Source organism: Nuphar pumila, chromosome 3 (genome assembly GCF_984573655.1).
Source record: "Nuphar pumila chromosome 3, dmNupPumi1.hap1.1, whole genome shotgun sequence".
Taxonomy (NCBI): domain Eukaryota; kingdom Viridiplantae; phylum Streptophyta; class Magnoliopsida; order Nymphaeales; family Nymphaeaceae; genus Nuphar; species Nuphar pumila.
In genome coordinates, this window is record NC_143251.1 from 20,335,912 (window position 1) to 20,354,001 (window position 18,090).

Sequence of the window (18,090 nt, forward strand, 5' to 3'; positions counted from 1 at the left end):
TAAGGCAAATAGCTAGCAACGAAGATGTGAACTGAGACAATTTCTGTTCAAATAACAGTATGGGTGAATTTGACGACAACCAAAACTGACAAGCAAACATCGATAACAGTTTGGGGCAACTCTGAAACCAATTTGATGAACTCTTATACTAGTGTGGTATGCTATGGTACCAGTTGTGGTATGCTCAAGCCGATGAGAGACGGGTGTGCCACCTTTTTATGACAAGCGCACGAGCAGTCAAGGATCAATATAGTCAGCTACGCATCCTAATAAGCACCATGAATATTTAGATTGAGCATCGAGTTCTTGAGACGTACCGAACGAGGGGTATATTATATTTTGGCACCTATAGGCCCCGTAGAGCGCAACACACGCCTCGTAGGAAACTCCATGCTAAGATGGAGAAGACCTTTCGATCCCTAGCCTAAGCCAATTGCTAGTTTGACGTAGTGAAGCTTCCTAGCCAAGATAAATCACTAATGCTCGACATGCACTCATTGAGCCCCTCGCAAGGGTGCGAGGTTGGGTGACAAGAGCGGGCTCCATGTATGCCTACTGATTCTCATGGTGAATTTGCATACTCGTGAGCACCCCCATGCACTTTGATGTACTACTCATGAGTTATAGGGGTTGCTCACTTTGGACCGCACAGCGGTGCACCAATGTAAGTCAAGAGGAAGGTCCTTGATATAGGTATTATGGGCACTAACCCCACCAATAGGAGGTACCCTAATATCCTTTGAAAATGCACTACTTTTGTTTCTAATGAAGTTCCCAAACGTATATTTTGTATTTTGTCAAAATGATTGCATTGGGATCTTCGTCACATAAATGTGTCAGCGAGATTTCAATATTGGCTCAGTAATTCTCAATGTGCAAGGAGATGTGCGGCTCTGAAGTTTGGGCCATCCTGTATGGGCACTGACATGGCACCTTCGAATGAAGTTGCTTCTTTCTGTGATCTGACTTCACAGACGTGTTCATCACATATGATTCTGTCGAAGAATACTCAACCTTGGCACATGAATTCTGCATGAAAGACTTCTATTTACGGGGGGCGTGGGTGGTGTAGCACCCCCGAAGCATGGCACATGGCCACGGGTGGCCGAAGAGCCCCCCCATGGTATGGAGCATAGAACTAAGCATATGCACTTGAGATGTAGCACACATAGTTAGGCTTGCTTGCTGAGTTTGTTAAAGAGCAATGTTGTGTTGCCTCGTGTCGCCACCATATGTCATAGCCAAGGCATGAACTCGACTTAGCCATGCACATCACCATACGCCCCATCGCACCACACACACATGTGCATCGCTTTCAGCAAGTGACAGATAAAGTCTGGCACAGGGTGTTGCAGGTCGTGTGGTGTGTCCTGCAATAGGACATATTGCTAGTTGGACAACAATGTGGTTGAGAGAGGTGCGCAAGGGAGAGACGCATCACAAGGGGGTGGGCAGGCTGACGTTGGGGCATAATATTATTATGTCCCCGATTGGGAACATCGTCACATAACAACAAGAGGGGGAAGGGTGTGTTCAGGTAGGGACACAACCTAGGAAGAACCGATAGAGCCTGATGAGTGCAAGGATCGAGGAAGAAGCGAGGTCCGAGCTGGAAGAAAAAAATCCATTTTTGACTAGCCGACGATGGTTGGAGATTAATGGGCAATTGAGGGAGCAAAATATTTCCCTCAGGAAATACTCACACATAAGAACCATAATGAAACTTAGAGGTTGGACTCAAGAAATTTCATTAAGATAAAAAAAATTTATGCATGCCTATTTATAGAATAAAAAGGAGAATACCTACACATCTATAATCCCACCTTAGATGAGACTCCAGGGGTATCCCACACTTGAGAGAATCCTGGGCTAACTAGGAGTCCATCCTGAATGGTACTCTAGGAGTATCCCACTCTAAGGAGAGTCCTAGGATAAGTGAGTCTCTCTCTCTCTCTCTCTCTCTCTCTTCTATGTAATCTCAACTGAGTGGATCTGGCTAGTCGAACTCGAGGTGTGAGTGTGGGTCCATAACAATCCACCCCTCTCAAACATGCCTTGTCCTCAAGGCGGAAACCTTGGATACTGAGCAACTATCCAGTATTCCTCTTCTCACGTCGCTTCATTCACACTACTGCCTGACCACTGGACTAGATTCTTCGTAACTAGGTGATCGTTCTTCCTTCGCCTTCTCTTGCCAAGGACCTTGATCGATTGGGGTGAGGTGTTACCAAGGTCGAGCAGGGTCAGGCATCCGTCAGGTGGCTCTCCTCTGTAGGGCTTAAGGCAGAAAATATGGAACACATGGTGTATTTGGGCTCCTACGGAGAGGTCCAAGCAATGCGCCATTGTCCTGATCCTCTCTAGTATAGGAAAAGGCTTGTAAAAGCAGGGTGCCAACTTGTGCTTCTATACTTATCGCATTGTTCTTTGTTGGTGGTGCGACAACTTCAGGAGCATAAGGTCACCCACATGAAACCGCCATGGTCAATGTCTCTAATCATATGTCTATTCCATTCTCTCCTACGCGACAACCATATTCTTATGCAACAAGCATAAAAGATGGTCTCTCTAGCAAAGGTAACTCAATTGCATATGCTTGCGCAACTTCCACAACATAGTCAACTACAATCGGTGGGGGTCGTTCGTACATAGCTTGGATCGGCTTCACTTGAATGGAATAGTGGTAGGTTGTGTTGTAAGACCACTCGGCCCACGGGAGGAGCCTCACCCATACCTTGGGTTGGTCACCTACGAAGGCATAGATGTAGTCCTATAGGCATCAATTGAATACCTCAGTTTGTTCATCTGTTTGGGGGTGATAGGTGGTACTCATGGCAATGGATACCCTGTAATCAAAAGAACTCTACCCAAAAGGTACTGATGAACACCAAATCTCTATCACTGACGATGGTATGGGGCATCCCATGTAGGCGAAACACCTCCCGTACAAACAACTCTGCAACAAATGTTGCAATGTATGGGTGAGACACATCCAAGAAGCATTTGTACTTGAACAAGTGGTCCACCACAACCATGATTATGGAAAGGACTTTCCCTGCATGGAGGGAAGCCCATTGATGAAGTTCATCGATATGTCCTCCCAAAATGGTTTGATAAAGGAAGAGGCTGCAATAATCCAATGGGGGAGTTTGTCTCATATTTGACCCTCTGGCACATCACACCACCCCACAAATTGTCGAACCTGCTTCATGCCCTTCCATGCAAAACTCCCTACTCAAACATTGATTGGTCTGTTGTACCCCCTCATGACCTGTTATGGGAGTCGCGTGGTAATGCTATATAAGAAGAGCCATCACGTCGAACTCGGGGAGAACTACTATATGACCACCCGAATCTTTACTTTGGGAGTCTCATCTCTTTTGATCTGCACCTGTACACTAGAGAGAAAGTAGTGTGTCATATATTCTTGTTGAAGGTCATCCAAGAAAGGGAAGGTGATGGCAAGGTCATCAACCATTTGATTGTTAACCCCCTTGTGGTACTGGATCTCAAAGTCATATCTTAAGAGCTTGAAGACCATTTTTGTAGGGTAAGAGTGTGGCGCCCCAGAATTTCCGACTTTGAAAATCCTTTAGATTTTAGGATAAACTTTTTTTTTTAAAAAAACATTTGCGCAACTGCGGAAGTACCAAAAAGGGAAAACAAGCTGAAAGTTCTGGGCGGGTCACAGGAGTGAATCAACATGATTTGAAACAACTTTTATTATTCACATGTTACAAATAGTACAACCATTCCCTTTACAAAAACAACAACTGCCAAGATCCTTGATGTGTTTTAGAAGAGTGAGTTTGTGTCCTCTGTTGCACATCGAGCTCCATCGCACACCTAAGCGAACACCTGGACTAGGTGTGTCGGGTCTGGAGAAAAAGTCCGCACACACACACACACAAGTTGCAGCCATGAGGGAAACCCAGGTCTGGACCAACTGGTCCAGACCCCACATGTGGCTCGGCCACCATCCCACAACACAAAGGGTGCATGCCTGCAGCTTGCACCCGGCTGCCAAACCACCTGCTGCAAAGAGTGCTCACTCATTCTTTAAGCATGTACTTGAGACTCCTATAGTTTGTTCGAACTATAAAGTGTCGACCTATTGGATATGATCGCCACATGTCCACTACTAAGATGACTGCCATTAACTCCTCGTACATGGATAGGCCTTGCTTCCCAGTTGCTATAACCTTGCTGAAGTAAGCAAGGAGATATTCCTGCTACATAGGAACAACCCCTATACCGAGCCCAAACACGTCAAGCACAAAAGTCAGTGTGAAATCCGGTAAGGTCAGAACGGGCGCTCGAGTCATAACCTCCTTCCGAGGCTCAAAGGTCACGGTAGCTTCCTAGCTCCAGTGAAAGATGCCCTTCTTTAATTGGGTCGTCTGGTGGTGATCGATCTGGGCATACCTCTGAACGAAATTTTTATAGTACCTAGTAAGGTTGAGAAATCCTCGTAGTCCCTTGAGCGACTGGGGTACCAGTCAACTCTACATCACCTTGACCTTTTCAAGGTCCATCTCACCACCTTGACCCAAAATAACATGTCCAAAGTAATAGACATGGGTTTGACCAAGCTACACTTGGTCTGCTTAGCATATAACCGATGCTTGGTGAGTGCCTCCATGATAATCCGCAGGTGACACATATGGTCTTTCCAGGAAGGGTTGTAGATTAGGATATCGTTAAATTACACAAATATGAATCGTCGTAGATATGGTCAAAATACATCATTTATCAGGCCTTGGAAAGTTGGTGTATTGGTGAGACCGAAAGGCATCACCAAAAACTCATAGTGACTATCATGAGTTCAGAATGTGGTCTTATGCACATTGTTTGGGGCCATATGGATCTGGTGGTAGCCAGATCAGAGGTTCAACTTTGAGAAGTTATGTGCCCCATGCAACTTGTCAACAACTCATTGATTTGTCCTTAATCGTGATCTGATTAAGGGCTTGATAGTTTATACAAAAACATCAAGATTTGTCCTTATTCACCAATAGAATTGAAGAAGAATACAAACTCTTGTTAGCCCTGATGATATCATCTGAGATCATCTCTCCCACCATACGCTCAATTTTCAGCTTCTAAAAGTTTACATATTTGTAGGGCTCTACACTCATGGGCTTAGCCTACAACTCAATGGGCATTGCATGGTCGTGAGACCGAAAAGGTGGTAGGCCCTTAGTCTCATCAAACCGTGTGCTAAGCTCTTGCAACAAGGCCTCCATGTCAATTGATGTCTCTGTAGGGGTCGTCAGTACCCCATTTGCTATCACCATCAAGAACCTTTGAGAGACTCCCTCTCAAACAACATTGACGAGCTATTTAAACTTGGTCAGAGAGGAAGGTGTCTTAAAAGGAGTTTGAATCAAAACCTGGTGGCCTCCGTAGTCAAACTTCATAATCATGTCCTTGAAGTTTCACATGATAGAACCCAAAGACTAGAGACACTACATCCCTAGGACCATGTTTGTACCCTTAATCGGTAGTACAAACATGTTCGTGGTGAGGATAGCCTCCTGGATGTCCAACCGAACTCCAGGGTAAAGGGTGGTGCATCTTATTCTGCTCTTGTTTCCAACCACTACCTCAAAAGGTTGTTAAGGGGTGGTTGAACACTTGGCTCTTTTAGTCGTTTGCGCATGCATGAAGTTGTGCATCAAACCGGTATCAATCAATACTAAAATAATCAACTTACCAATTCTACCTGATACCCTTATCGTCTGATACCCTCATCGTCTGGGGAACCTCCACGTTGGCTAATGTCTGATACGATATCTTTGGAACCTCCTCCAAAGTGCCCTTTGTCGAATCCATCAATTCAACGTCATTGATCTCATCCTCGACCTTGCTATCACACAAGTACATGTTCAGGACCTTGTACTTGTGGCCCGGTTCCCAAACCTCATCGTAGTTATAGCAGAGCTCTTTCTTTCGACACTCTGCTATATGTTTGCTACTTAACTTGAACCTTGGGGCGCACTTCCTGTGCCTGTGTCGACTGTGTAGGGCAATCATTGGTTCTCTCTGAACACCTGGGAGGTGCAGTCTCCTGTGCAGGGAGGGACACAGTCCTGTTAGAGGTCGTGCTCCCTTGAGATGTGTTCCTCTGATTGGATGTCCCACCTGGTTGGGTTCAACACAAGTTTATATGTGATAGTTTCTCCTCGGCCACTCGTGCCCAATCGAAAGCTTGCATTAGGGATAAAGGTCTCACGACCTGAACCTCGATCTATAAGTCTAGTCTAAGGCCCACGATAAAGGTCTCAATTAGTAACTCTTGGGACCATCCGGTGACGAGGTTACTCAACCTCTAACTCTGCCCGGTAGTCGATAATGCTGCCCTGTTGGTGAATCTTGGACAACGAGACATGGTGATTGGCGTAAGCAGAGGGGCCAAATTGTATCGTTAGGGCTCGAGAAAAATTCTCCTAAGTAGGTGTCCCCAGTTGGGACTCCAACTAGTGATACCAATGGACATCTTTCTTGAGTTAAATCGAGGCAAAGTCCGCTCTATCACTTAAATTTAAGAAATTTTAGTCGGGGTTGGCAGGCCATATAAGGTCCATCGGTGGACTTTGACCCGAGCTGATTTTTCTATTACGATCCTCCTGATTGCATTCATCCATACACACAAGAAGCTACTGAAATCACTCATCCAACATCCCTTTAAGTGTAGCCAAATCATTAGATAATTTAGCGAGGTGTTTGTCAACCTAGCAGATTTTGTTTCAAACTTGGTGTGGAGTTCACCGTACATCTCCTGTGTCCGAGTCATATTATGGGGTTTTTAAGGTTGCAGAAAAAAGAAGGGTGTGAGCCCTTGCTGATGATACCTGTTATGCGAAAAGAGTTACATTAACGGTACCGGAAGCACTGTGTGCCCAGACAGTCTGGTAGGCATAGGGCTCCCGAATACAAAGACAAACACGTTTGGAAACAATAGATGAATAACTGGCTTGGTCAGACCCTCCCAAAAGTGCTTAGGTTGCACCAAAATACATATTCGGCTTGGTGCAGACTGAAAAAATTTAACCACACATCTACAAAGCTGTCAAGGACTGTTGTTCAGCTCTTTGGATTCCCAAAAATCATCACGAGCAAGGAAAACAAAATCGAATACTCTAGATTCGAGTTAAAATAGCATTGGGTCTGATCTAGGACTCCATGCGATAAAATCCGATGCAAAAATATAACTCAAAATTTAATGTGTGTTGAATCGTACCTGAATGAAAGCGGGAAAGGCGTGGGGCCTTGGTGCGTCGATTGAGGCAAATATTGGTCGGTGTGGTGCATAGGATGAACGGTTCTAATACCAATTGTTAGAGTCTAATTATTGAGAGGTCGGCTTTATAGATCCATGCACAGAGAACAAGGCAATGGCTCGAAAGTGAAGGGCGCACGCATGAAAAGCCACACCCAGACACGCAGGGCTGCGGGGGCAGCGACAGTCGGGGTGCGGGTGGAGCTGCAATAGGGGTGCTGCAAGTCGTGTGGTGTTTCCTGTAGTAGGAGGACACACTGCACGTTGGGCAGCAATTGGGCCAAGAGAGGCATGCAAGGGGGAGATGCATAACAAGGGCGCCGGCAGGCTGATGCTGGGGCACACAATAAGATTGTGTCCTAGGCTGGGGACACAGTCACATAATAGCAAGAAGGGGAAGGGCCTGTCCAGGTAGGGACACAGTCAGGAAAGAACCGATAGAGAGGGGGATGGATACTTAATGGGTGCAAGGATAGAGGCAAAAGCAAGGGTGTGGCTGAAAGGGAGAAATCCATTTTCGACTAGCCGCCGATGGATGGACATGTACGGGCAATTGAGGAAGAAAAATCTTTTTCTTAAGGAGCACTCACACACAAGAACTAAAATGAAACTTAGAGGTTGAACTTAATAAATCTCATTAAGAAAAAAAAAAGTTGTACTTGCTTATTTATAGAACAAAAGGAAAAACGTCTACACATCAACAATCCCACTCTGGATGGGACTTCAAGGGAGGGTCCCACTCTTGAGAGAATCCTGGGCTAACTGTGAGTCTACACTGGATTGGACTCCAGGGGGTCCTACGGGTCTCACTCTGGGGAGAGTCCTTGGATAAGTTTATCTCTCTCTCTCTCTCTCTCTCTCTCTCTCTCTCTCTCTCTCTCTCTCTCTCTTCTTCTGTGCAATCCCAACGGGGCTGGATTCCAGTTGGGTAGATCTCAGTCCCGAGGTGTGCGTGCGGGCCCATAACATATATATAGAAAAAGTGGTAGCTGCCTGATCACCTTTGTGCCTTACGCAAATAGGTGCGTGTTGAGCATCCATTGCGCACATATGGGGGTATAACATGCATTTGATGGTGCTTTTGAAATGCTGTTAAAGACTTTAGTACATGATGGACGACGCACAGGAGTCCATTTGTGTCAGGCACCTACTCTCTCTCTCTCTCTCTATATATATATATATATATATATATATATATATATATATATGCAGTTAATTGTAGGTACAATCTAGTTGGAATTTCAAGATGCATGCTGTTTTAACTCAATCTAACTTTCAACATGGTTGATTTACGGAGAATCAACCTTTCAATTGTGCTTTTTTGAGGAAAAACATTTTTTTGTTTTAAATCAAGCAAAATCTGTGCATTTGCAACAGACGGTTTTTGCATGGCAGGAAAAACCTGTATACCTGTTGGATTCCAGCAATTCAAAAGCTGGTTCCCACTGAAAACAGCATGTAGATCACATTCATGGAGTCATTTGTACCAAAAAGAAAAAGAGTTTGCTAAGTCGTTTGTACATACAACGATTGTAGAACTTTGACTCTATGTGTGCGTGAATTCATTCCTTCTTGAACTTGGTTGCATCCCATCCAATAGCCAAAGTGCCGAAAAGAAAAAAATTGAAACTCTCTTTTTCAAAAATTCAGCAAAAAAAACTCGTTCTTTTGAGAGAAGTATTTAGAACACAAACTTATATTTAAGTAGAATACTTTTCAAAAGAACTCAATTACGGATCCAATTAGATGGGATCATAATGATTCTTGAACCTCATCGTTCTTATATCATAACTTGTTTCTTATAGAAAAACCTCAAGTGTATATTGTTTGCCAATTTTTTTTATACTTGTTCTTGTATACCGTTTGTCTCAGCCGTCTTTTTTAATGTGAGACCTTTCAAATAACGTATTTAGTATTTTAACGATTTTTGCGGTTTTGAGTATTGCTATATTTAGTATTCATATCAATATATCCATGATATGATTATGAAGAATGAAATAACATGGATCATGGCAGTCATCAGGAAAGTTTTGACACCTGAGTCAAATGAAACTCAGGTATGTTAGGTGAATAGTATACAACTCAAAAAGTGTACCAAGGGAAACTCAAACGTAGGAGCAAGCTTGATAGCACAAGTTGCCCCTTATGGTTAAGTGAGAGGAGTAAGAATTTCAGTAGCCATTTGGGGAGGACCCAAGAGGCATGAAGAGTTTGTGTAAGATATTAATATAAATATACACAAACATAAATGAAGATAATAGTAGAAGATCAATATACAATTGCATACACTTAAAATCAAGTGATGCAACCCTTGGAGTTGAAAGGCCATTTCTTTACTAGACATGTCTCAATCAAACCCCTTTTATGGATTAAAAAAAAAGCCCTAAGTACCGGTTCACAAATGCACGAAATTTTGTCAAAATTTCTCATTCAATTGCCTTTCTCTATCTCTCGTTTTCCTAAGCACTCTCTCTTCCTCTCACTTCCACACAATTCTCGTCATATCTCCCTCTCTAACAGGATCTCCAACTCTCTCTCACTCCCTCTCTCACGCACCCATCACCGCCTTGTTTTCCGTGTTGACTTCTTGGAGCCAAGAACCGAAGCTTCTGCTATCATCACCCTCTGTTGTACAGCCTATCAGACTGGATCCGAACAGCAGATGGATGGCGATCAAGTGCAGTCGCACATTGCAATGGTGCAATGTGTTTGCACTTGATTCCAAAACCTTTTAACAAATGGAGAGGCAGGTGTGGCACCCCACTTTTTAAGAGGGGCGGCCACTACGTGTCATCCAAATGTTGGGCAGAACAATGGATCTGCTTCGCACCCTGGCTAGGCTTTGCCTTGCTAATGAAAAAACCTCACTGCCCAAAATTCATTTTAGTTATGTTAACAGTGTTCAGCTAGGATCAAACTTGACCATGATCTGATGAACTGGCAGCCCTACGAACTGAACCAAAACTTGACCTACTTGAGCCAATTACTACACTCACTTGGATGCTTTTTTGGACTAGGTTAGTTGGAGCGCGTTTAATTGCCTCGGATATGAGAGTTTGTGTTTGAGAGAGAGAGGGACTCTTTTTCCGCCTGTGTTTCTTTCCGTTGGCAAGAGGACTCTATTAACATGAGGAGACTCTCTCTCTTAAAATACGAAGAAAAGAAAGAGGGGACAGAAAAGAAGGAAAAAGGGGCAGGGGAAGCAAAACTGGCCGGAGCCACCACCATGCTCCTCTATCCTTCTCCTCTCCCTTGGGACCTCATAATCGTGGGCATCCTCACTCGACTCCCCGTCAAATCCCTCCTGCGATTCAGGTGCGTATGCAAATCATGGCGCTCTCTAATCGACACCGACGATCACTTCACCCACACCCACCTCATCCGTTCCAAACAAAACCGCAAGTGGGCGTACCAAGACGACAGGTGGGAGATCTTCTTTGTGGGCAATGACAAGCAAACCCTTCTCGATGTGCAAAGCACAGCCCATCTGACCGGATCCCTCTTCATCGAATGCGCTCTCGATGGTTTGCTCTGTTTGCGAAACCTTGCGGCCTCTGTAGAAGAAACAGAGCTCCTCTTCCAAGTCATCAATCCTTGGAGGAGGAGGAAACTCGACCTCCCTGCTGTAACCTTTCCCAACGTGATCGATTATCAACTCGAGCTCTTTCGTGATCCCTCCTCGGGTTTCCACAAGCTTCTCCTCTTTTACTCGGCGAATGCCCGTTGTAAGTCTGTGATCTTCACTCTCGGCATGGACGACTCGTGGCGAAACCTCGGCGAGTTTTCGGTTTCGGTTGCCATGCCGGCTACCTATGTGTATCTTTCTTGGGGATATTGCGTCGAAGGAGCCATGCATGGGCTGTGTGAAGGTGCCTTCGACAACGCCATCGACCTCTTGTGTTTCTACTCCGAGTGTATACTTGCCTTTGATATTGGGAAAGAGAGATTTCGAACAGTAGCCTATCCTCCTCGACTTTGCCACAAACTAGAAAACTTCCATGGGGACGACCCGCGACGCAGGTTCAACATGAGCTTAGCTGAGGTTGAAGGGCACCTGCATCTGCTGTACTTCGACGTCCCTTCTTCCACGATGGACGTGTGGATCTTGAAGGACTACGCAAGACAAGTTTGGATGAAAGAGTACAGTCTCTGCTGCAAGTCGCTCCCTAAAGAACTGCAGTATAAAAAGTTTGAGCTGGTCCCTGAAGTTGCAAGTGATGGTAAGCTCTTGTGGTGGACGGCTGAGTTTGGTGATAAAGAGGCTCGCTTCTTTGCTCGTGGTCATCAACGTAGAGGGTCGAACAATATCAAAGATGTGGGCGTGGAAGTAGTCCATCATGGACACCGTCGACCTCTTCTTTTTGGTTGCGAGGAAAGCCTTGTTTGGTGGCACTAGGATGCAAGACCGGACCAAAGTGATCCGGATTCACAACAGTCCTTTCATATCTATTTTATATTTTGGATTCTATTTGTTCCGGACCGCTGCGTTTATAACCTTTTTGCTCTGAGGTATATACCTATTTTGCAATCTAGAGTGCCCCATAGGGCCTTATGGCTTAAAAACCCATTGTATTCGGATCTCTCTTTCCTTCTTGATATACTTTGCTTTCAAGTATCAATAAAGAAGCTTTTTGCATCCTTGTCTTTTTGCTTTTTTTGTGTTTGTGCATGTGTGTACTCTTGCTTCTGTTCATGCGCGTGTGTTATACATTGCTTGTGCGCTTAAAAGGCTTGTTTTTAGTGTTTGCAAATTCTCAAAGCTACGTTGTGGGGGCCTTCGCTTCTAAGCCCGTGACAAGTTGGTACCAGAGCCTTGTCGACATTGAGAGTGACAATGGCACCAAAGAAGAATGTCATAACCCCTTCCGGCAGTATGGTTCTTGCTGAAGAAGATTTCATGGTCGATGAACGACTGTCAGCCATCTCGCGCGATGTTGCAGAGCTGACTGGGACAATGACCAACATGGAGAAGTTGGTTAATGGAACTTATGTTGCTTTTAATGATCTCAATGCAGACATCAAGACAATAGTAGATGGAGTGAAAAACTTGATGGAAAATCTTGCCACTAAACTTAACTACTCGGTGGAGGACTTTTTTACCAGATTTGATGATCTGTTAGGTCGGTTCGACATCATGGTTGTTGAATTGGATGTTGTCCGACAAAAGAATAAACAGTTGGAGCGGCAATTGAGGACTGCCCCGGCTGGCGGCGTTGTGACATACGTGGATAGACCACGTTACAGGCTACCTGAGCCCGCAAAGTATAAAGGCACGCGTGACTCAAAGGATCTCAAAAAATTTATCTACGAGATGAACCAGTTTTTAGAAGCTGTGAGGATAGAAGAGGACGCAGATAGGCTGCGGACCGCAACAATGTACTATGCGGATGAAGCGACTCTCTTGTGGAGACGTCGCTTGGGTGATGTTCGACGGATATTGGTTGTTATAGTCTCGTGGAAGGATCTCCAAAAGGAATTGTGAGACTACTTTCTACCTAAAAATCAAGAAAAAATGGCTCATAAAAGGTTGCTGGCGTTGAAATAGATAGGGTCAGTGCATGACTATATCAAGGCAGTCTCTTCGATAATGTTGGAAGTTGAGAGAATAGATGATCAGGATCAGTTATTCTATTTTGGCAACGGGCTGTAAAAATGGGCAAACCAAGAACTCATTCGACACGACCATGCAACGCTAGCTGAGGTTCTTGTGGTTGCAGAAAAATTTGTCGAGCTTGATAGGAATGACCCTACATTTCAAGGCAGACAATAGAGAAATGATCGCAATAATCGAAGGGACAACTGAAGGAATGACCAAGGACATAATGCTAGCCGGGAGAACCAGCAGAATCATGGCCGACAAGATGGCCAAAACAATAACCAAAATTGGAATAACTTTCAGGGTGACAATTATCATCGTCGTGATTGTCGTATCTGCCACAGGGATCATTAGCAGTATACATGTCCCAACAGAAACCACGGTCAAGGGAATGGAGATAACCGCGCACCTTGAGCTGCGAATGTTGTTCAAGATGAGGAAAATGATCAACCTGTAGAGGCGTCAACAATTGACGCAATACAGATGATGAATGCAGTAAAGGTCACAACTGTTGCGAATCGACAATATGTATGATGTACTTAGAACTTTTGCTCAACGGAAGACTTACCAAGGCATTGGTAGACACTGGTGCCATGCATAACTTCATCTCGCGTGAAGAAGCATAACGATTGGGATTACAGTGGGAACGGAAAGAGAGCCGCATGAAAGCAGTTAATTTGGAGGCTAAGGTCATTTACGACGTCGCTCGTGATGCACCAATGCGGATCCATAACTGGTCGAGAAGAATCACGTTATCAGTCACACCTATGGATGATTTTAAAGTCATCATCGGGATGTAATTCTTGAGAAGCAACAAGGCAGTGCCAATGCCCCACCTCAATATTGTCAGCTTTGAGAGTGAGAATCAGCCCTGCATGGTTACTGCGATAGCAGAAAAGCCCTGTGAGCACTTGGTGTCTGCGCTCCAGTTGAAGAGAGACATGAAAAGCGGTGACATGACTTTTCTTGTCACAATCCACGCTACGGATGAGGCAAAAGAAGCCGCAGATGTCCTAGAGGCCTTAGCGCCAGTATTGAAGGAGTTTGGCAATGTTATGCTCACCAAGATACCGAAGAAACTACCTCTGAGGCGTGAGGTAGACCATCAGATTGAACTAGTACCGGGTGCACGGCCACCCGCAATGACTTCTTATCGCATGGCAATTCCTAAGCTGCAGCAATTACGCAAACAACTGGATGATATGCTCAAAGCAGGGATCATCCAACCATTCAAAGCTCCTTTTGGAGTGCCTGTGTTGTTTCAAGCAAAACATGATGGGTCAAAGCGGTTGTGCGTTGACTATAGGGCACTAAACAAAATGACGGTGAAAAATAAGTACTCGCTTCCTTTGATCGCAGACTTTTTTGATCAACTTAAAAAGGCGAAGGTCTTCTCTAAGTTGGATTTGAGATCTAGCTACTGGCAAGTCAGAGTTGCAAAAAGGGATGAGCCAAAGACTACCTGTGTAACGCGATATAGGGCGTTCAAATTCCTTATCATGCCCTTTGGCTTGATGAACGCGCTTGCTACCTTTTCAACCTTAATGAATAAGGTCTTCTACCCGCACCTTGACAAGTTTGTCATCGTGTACCTGGATGATATAGTGGTGTACAACGACTCGATGGAGCAGCATGTTCAACACCTTCAAATTATGTTTCAGACTCTAAAGAACCACGAGTTGTATGTCAAGCGGAAAAAGTGCATATTCGGCCAAAAGGAAGTCCATTTTCTTGGGCATATTATGGGAGGAGACACTCTTAAAATGGACCACAAGAAGATTGAGACTATTCAAGCATGGGAGCTGCCTTTTAAGGTTCCAGAGTTACGCTCCTTCTTGGGGCTTGCAAATTATTATCGATGCTTCATCAAGAAATACTCGCAGATTGTTGTGGCGCTCACAGATCTGTTGAAGAAAGACATACCATGACTATGGTCTGATGCCTGCCGGAATGCTTTTGATGGGTTGAAGCATGCCCTGATAGAGGAGCCAGTGTTGAAGTTGACCGACTGTCAGCAACCGTTTGAAGTGCAGACCGATGTGTCTGACTTCACTATTGGTGGGGTGTTGCTCCAAGAAAGACATCCTATCACATTTGAAAGTAGAAAGTTGAACGACGCTAAGCGTCGATACACTGTGCACAAGCGTGAGATATTTGCGGTCGTGTACTGTCTCCGCACATGGAGGCAATATCTTTTGGGGTCACAGTTCGTTGTGCACACTGACAACGTTGCGACAAGCTACTTTTAGACTCAGAAGAAGCTGGGCCCAAGGCAAGCGCGCTGACAGGATTTCTTGGCAAAATTTGATATGGCCCTCGAATACAAGTCAGGCAGGACCAATGTTGTGGCTGATGCCTTGAGTCGGAAGGCGAAACTCGTAGCTTTGCTCGCTTAGGATGGCAGTGTAAGCCAACCGACGAGCGATCTTCTCGAATAGGTGCGAGAAGCTTCAAAAAGTTACCCGATGGCTCAACAATTGATCGCATTGGCGAAGGAAGGAAAGATGCAAAGATTTTGGCTAGAGGACGATTTGCTCCGTGCAGCGGGCGATCATCTATATATTTTGCGGTAGGATACCTTGAGGAGGCACTTGATGCACGAGTGCCACGATACTACCTGGGCGGGTCACCTAGGGCAACAGAGGACCTTAGCATTGTTAGAACACGCATTCTACTAGCCGCAGATGCGCGATGATGTAAATGCTTATGTGCAGAGTTGCTTGATTTGCCAACAAGGCAAGCCCATCAATTAGAGACCTGGTGGACTACTGGAGCCCCTACCTGTGCCAAGTCGTTCGTGGGAGTGCATAACCATGGATTTCATTGTGAGCTTGCCGAAAGCACAAGGTTGTAGTTCGATCTACGTGGTTATGGATAAGTTCTCGAAGTATGTTGTCTTCGTGCCTGCCCCTGCCACCTGCAGATACTACGAAATTGTTTATGCAGAACATAATCAAGTATTGAGGAATTCCTGAAAGCATCGTCAGCTATCGCGATGCACGTTTCACTAGCAAGTTTTGGCGAGAAGTGTTTCGCTTAATGGGGATAAACTTGCATTTCAACACAAGTTTTCACCCCCAAACCGATGGACAAACAGAGAGAATAAACGGTATGCTAAAGGAATACCTGCGGTACTTTGTCAGTGCCAACCAAAGGGATTGAGTTGATTTACTTGATGCGGCTCAATTCTGCTACAACCTCCAAAAGAGTGAGTCCTCTGACCACAGTCCATTTGAAGTCGCAACCGGACAACAGCCGCAGACTCCGCACTCCCTTGCTGCGCGAGGACGTGGAAAAGCACCTTATGCATACCAACTCGTCAATAACTGGCAAGATCAGGCATAGTTGGCGAAGGCATACTTAAACAAGGTGACCAAGCACATGAAAAAATGGGTAGATGAGAAGCATCGTCCAACATAATTTTGTGTTGGAGACAAAGTGTTAGTCAAGCTCTTTCCCGACCGCACAGCTATCTTTCGGGGCCACCATCGAGGCGTTATTCGCAAGTATGATGGTCCCTTCACCATTATCAAACATGTAAAAAACTTGGCATACCGGCTGAACTTGCCAACAAACTTTCAAGTGCATCCGGTATTCCACATATGTAACCTGAAGTCATTCCACGAAGATGAAGAAAATTCTCAACGGAGCATGCCTCAACGTGCTCTGATCCCGCAGCGGGCTCCCTCAACAGTCATTGTACAAGGCAGAGAGTCAGAGGTCATCCTCAACCATTCCAACAACCATCTAGGGGAAGTCAAAAAGTACTTAGTGCAGTGGAAGGGATTGTCAGAATGTGAAGCCACCTGGGAGAAGGCCAGCAGCATGTTTCAGCATCGACAGCTTGCAGAAGGCTACCATGAACAATTGGCATCGAGGACGGCGCCAACTTAGGCGGGGGAGCATGTTCCAGACTGCCACATTTTTCACCTTTTTGCTATGAGGTATATACGTCTTTGGCACTCTAGAGTGCCCCACAAGGCCTTACGGCTTAAGAACTCCGTGTATTCGGACTCTCTCTTCCCCTCTTAATGTACTTTGCTTTCAAGTATCTACATAGAAGCTTTTTGCATCCTTATCTTTTTGCTCTTTTTGTGTTTGTGCATGTGCGTACTCTTGCTTTCGCTCGTACGTGTGTGATATGCATTGTTTGTACGCTTAAAAGGCATGCTTTCGGTGTTTGCAAATTCTCGAAGATACGTCGCGGGAGCCTTCGCTTCTAAGCCCGTGACACTATTGTTGTTGCCATATATTGTGTTCCCATATTTGAACCTTTGGTTCTTGTGTCTGATTTATGTCTTTAGGATATGCTTGTTTCATTTAGATGGTTATGATAATTGGTAATTTTTGTTTAAAATTAAGAAACTCATATCTATAAGTAAACGGGAGATTTATGAATTTGTTGAGATTTGGATACTGAAATCAGTTAATTTCTTGGCCAGCGAGGGGTGAAGACCCCAGATCAAACTTTTCTGGCACATGAGTGTGCCGTAACTTTCAAATATGGGCTACATATGGTCGGTTGGTCAGGTGGGGACTCAATTGATAGCCCTAACCACCTCAAATGTTAGTAAGATTCGAGAGGAGAGAGAGAGAGAGAGAGAGAGTTGAACAAGGAAACTTTTGCCGCTGGCAAGAGGACTCTATCAAACAACTTGCCAATTATAAGACCACTACGACATAGTTGTTAATTACGAGGAGTCTCTCTCTGGGGCTAACGAAATCCGACTCATAACCCTCCCTCTGCCTCTCTCTCTCTCTATCTATCTATCTCTGTATATATATATATATATATATATATACAGAGGAAGAGAAGAAGGTAAAAAAGAAAGAGGGAGTATAGGCCAGAGAACCACGAAGAAGAGGGCGAGGGGAAGCAAAACGGAAGCCACCACCATGCTCCTCTGTCCTCCTTCCCTCCCTTGGGACCTCATATTCGTGGACATCCTCACTCGACTCCCCGTCAAATCCCTCCTGCGATTCAGGTGCGTATGCAAAGCATGGCGCTCGCTAATCGACACCGACAAGCACTTCACCCGCACCCACCTCATCCGTTCCAAACAAAAACCCATGGTGCTCGACGAAGGCTCGGGGGTACGTTTCCTGGACAACAAGGAAGAAATTCTGGAGATGCAAGGCACAGCCCACCTGACCGGGTCGTTCGTCGTCGAACAAGCTCTTGATGGTTTGCTGTGTTTGCGGAGCCCCCTGG

The 18,090-nt window shown here is 45.1% G+C and overlaps 1 protein-coding gene across 1 annotated transcript; it reads left to right on the forward strand.

The window, feature by feature from the left end:
* The first annotated feature begins 10,508 nt into the window (after positions 1-10,508).
* On the forward strand, positions 10,509-11,678 carry LOC149842216 (putative F-box protein At4g09190). Its single transcript, XM_090000614.1, has one exon. It carries the CDS (start codon positions 10,509-10,511, stop codon positions 11,676-11,678), a length of 1,170 nt encoding a protein of 389 aa, XP_089856740.1.
* Positions 11,679-18,090: the final 6,412 nt, after the last annotated feature.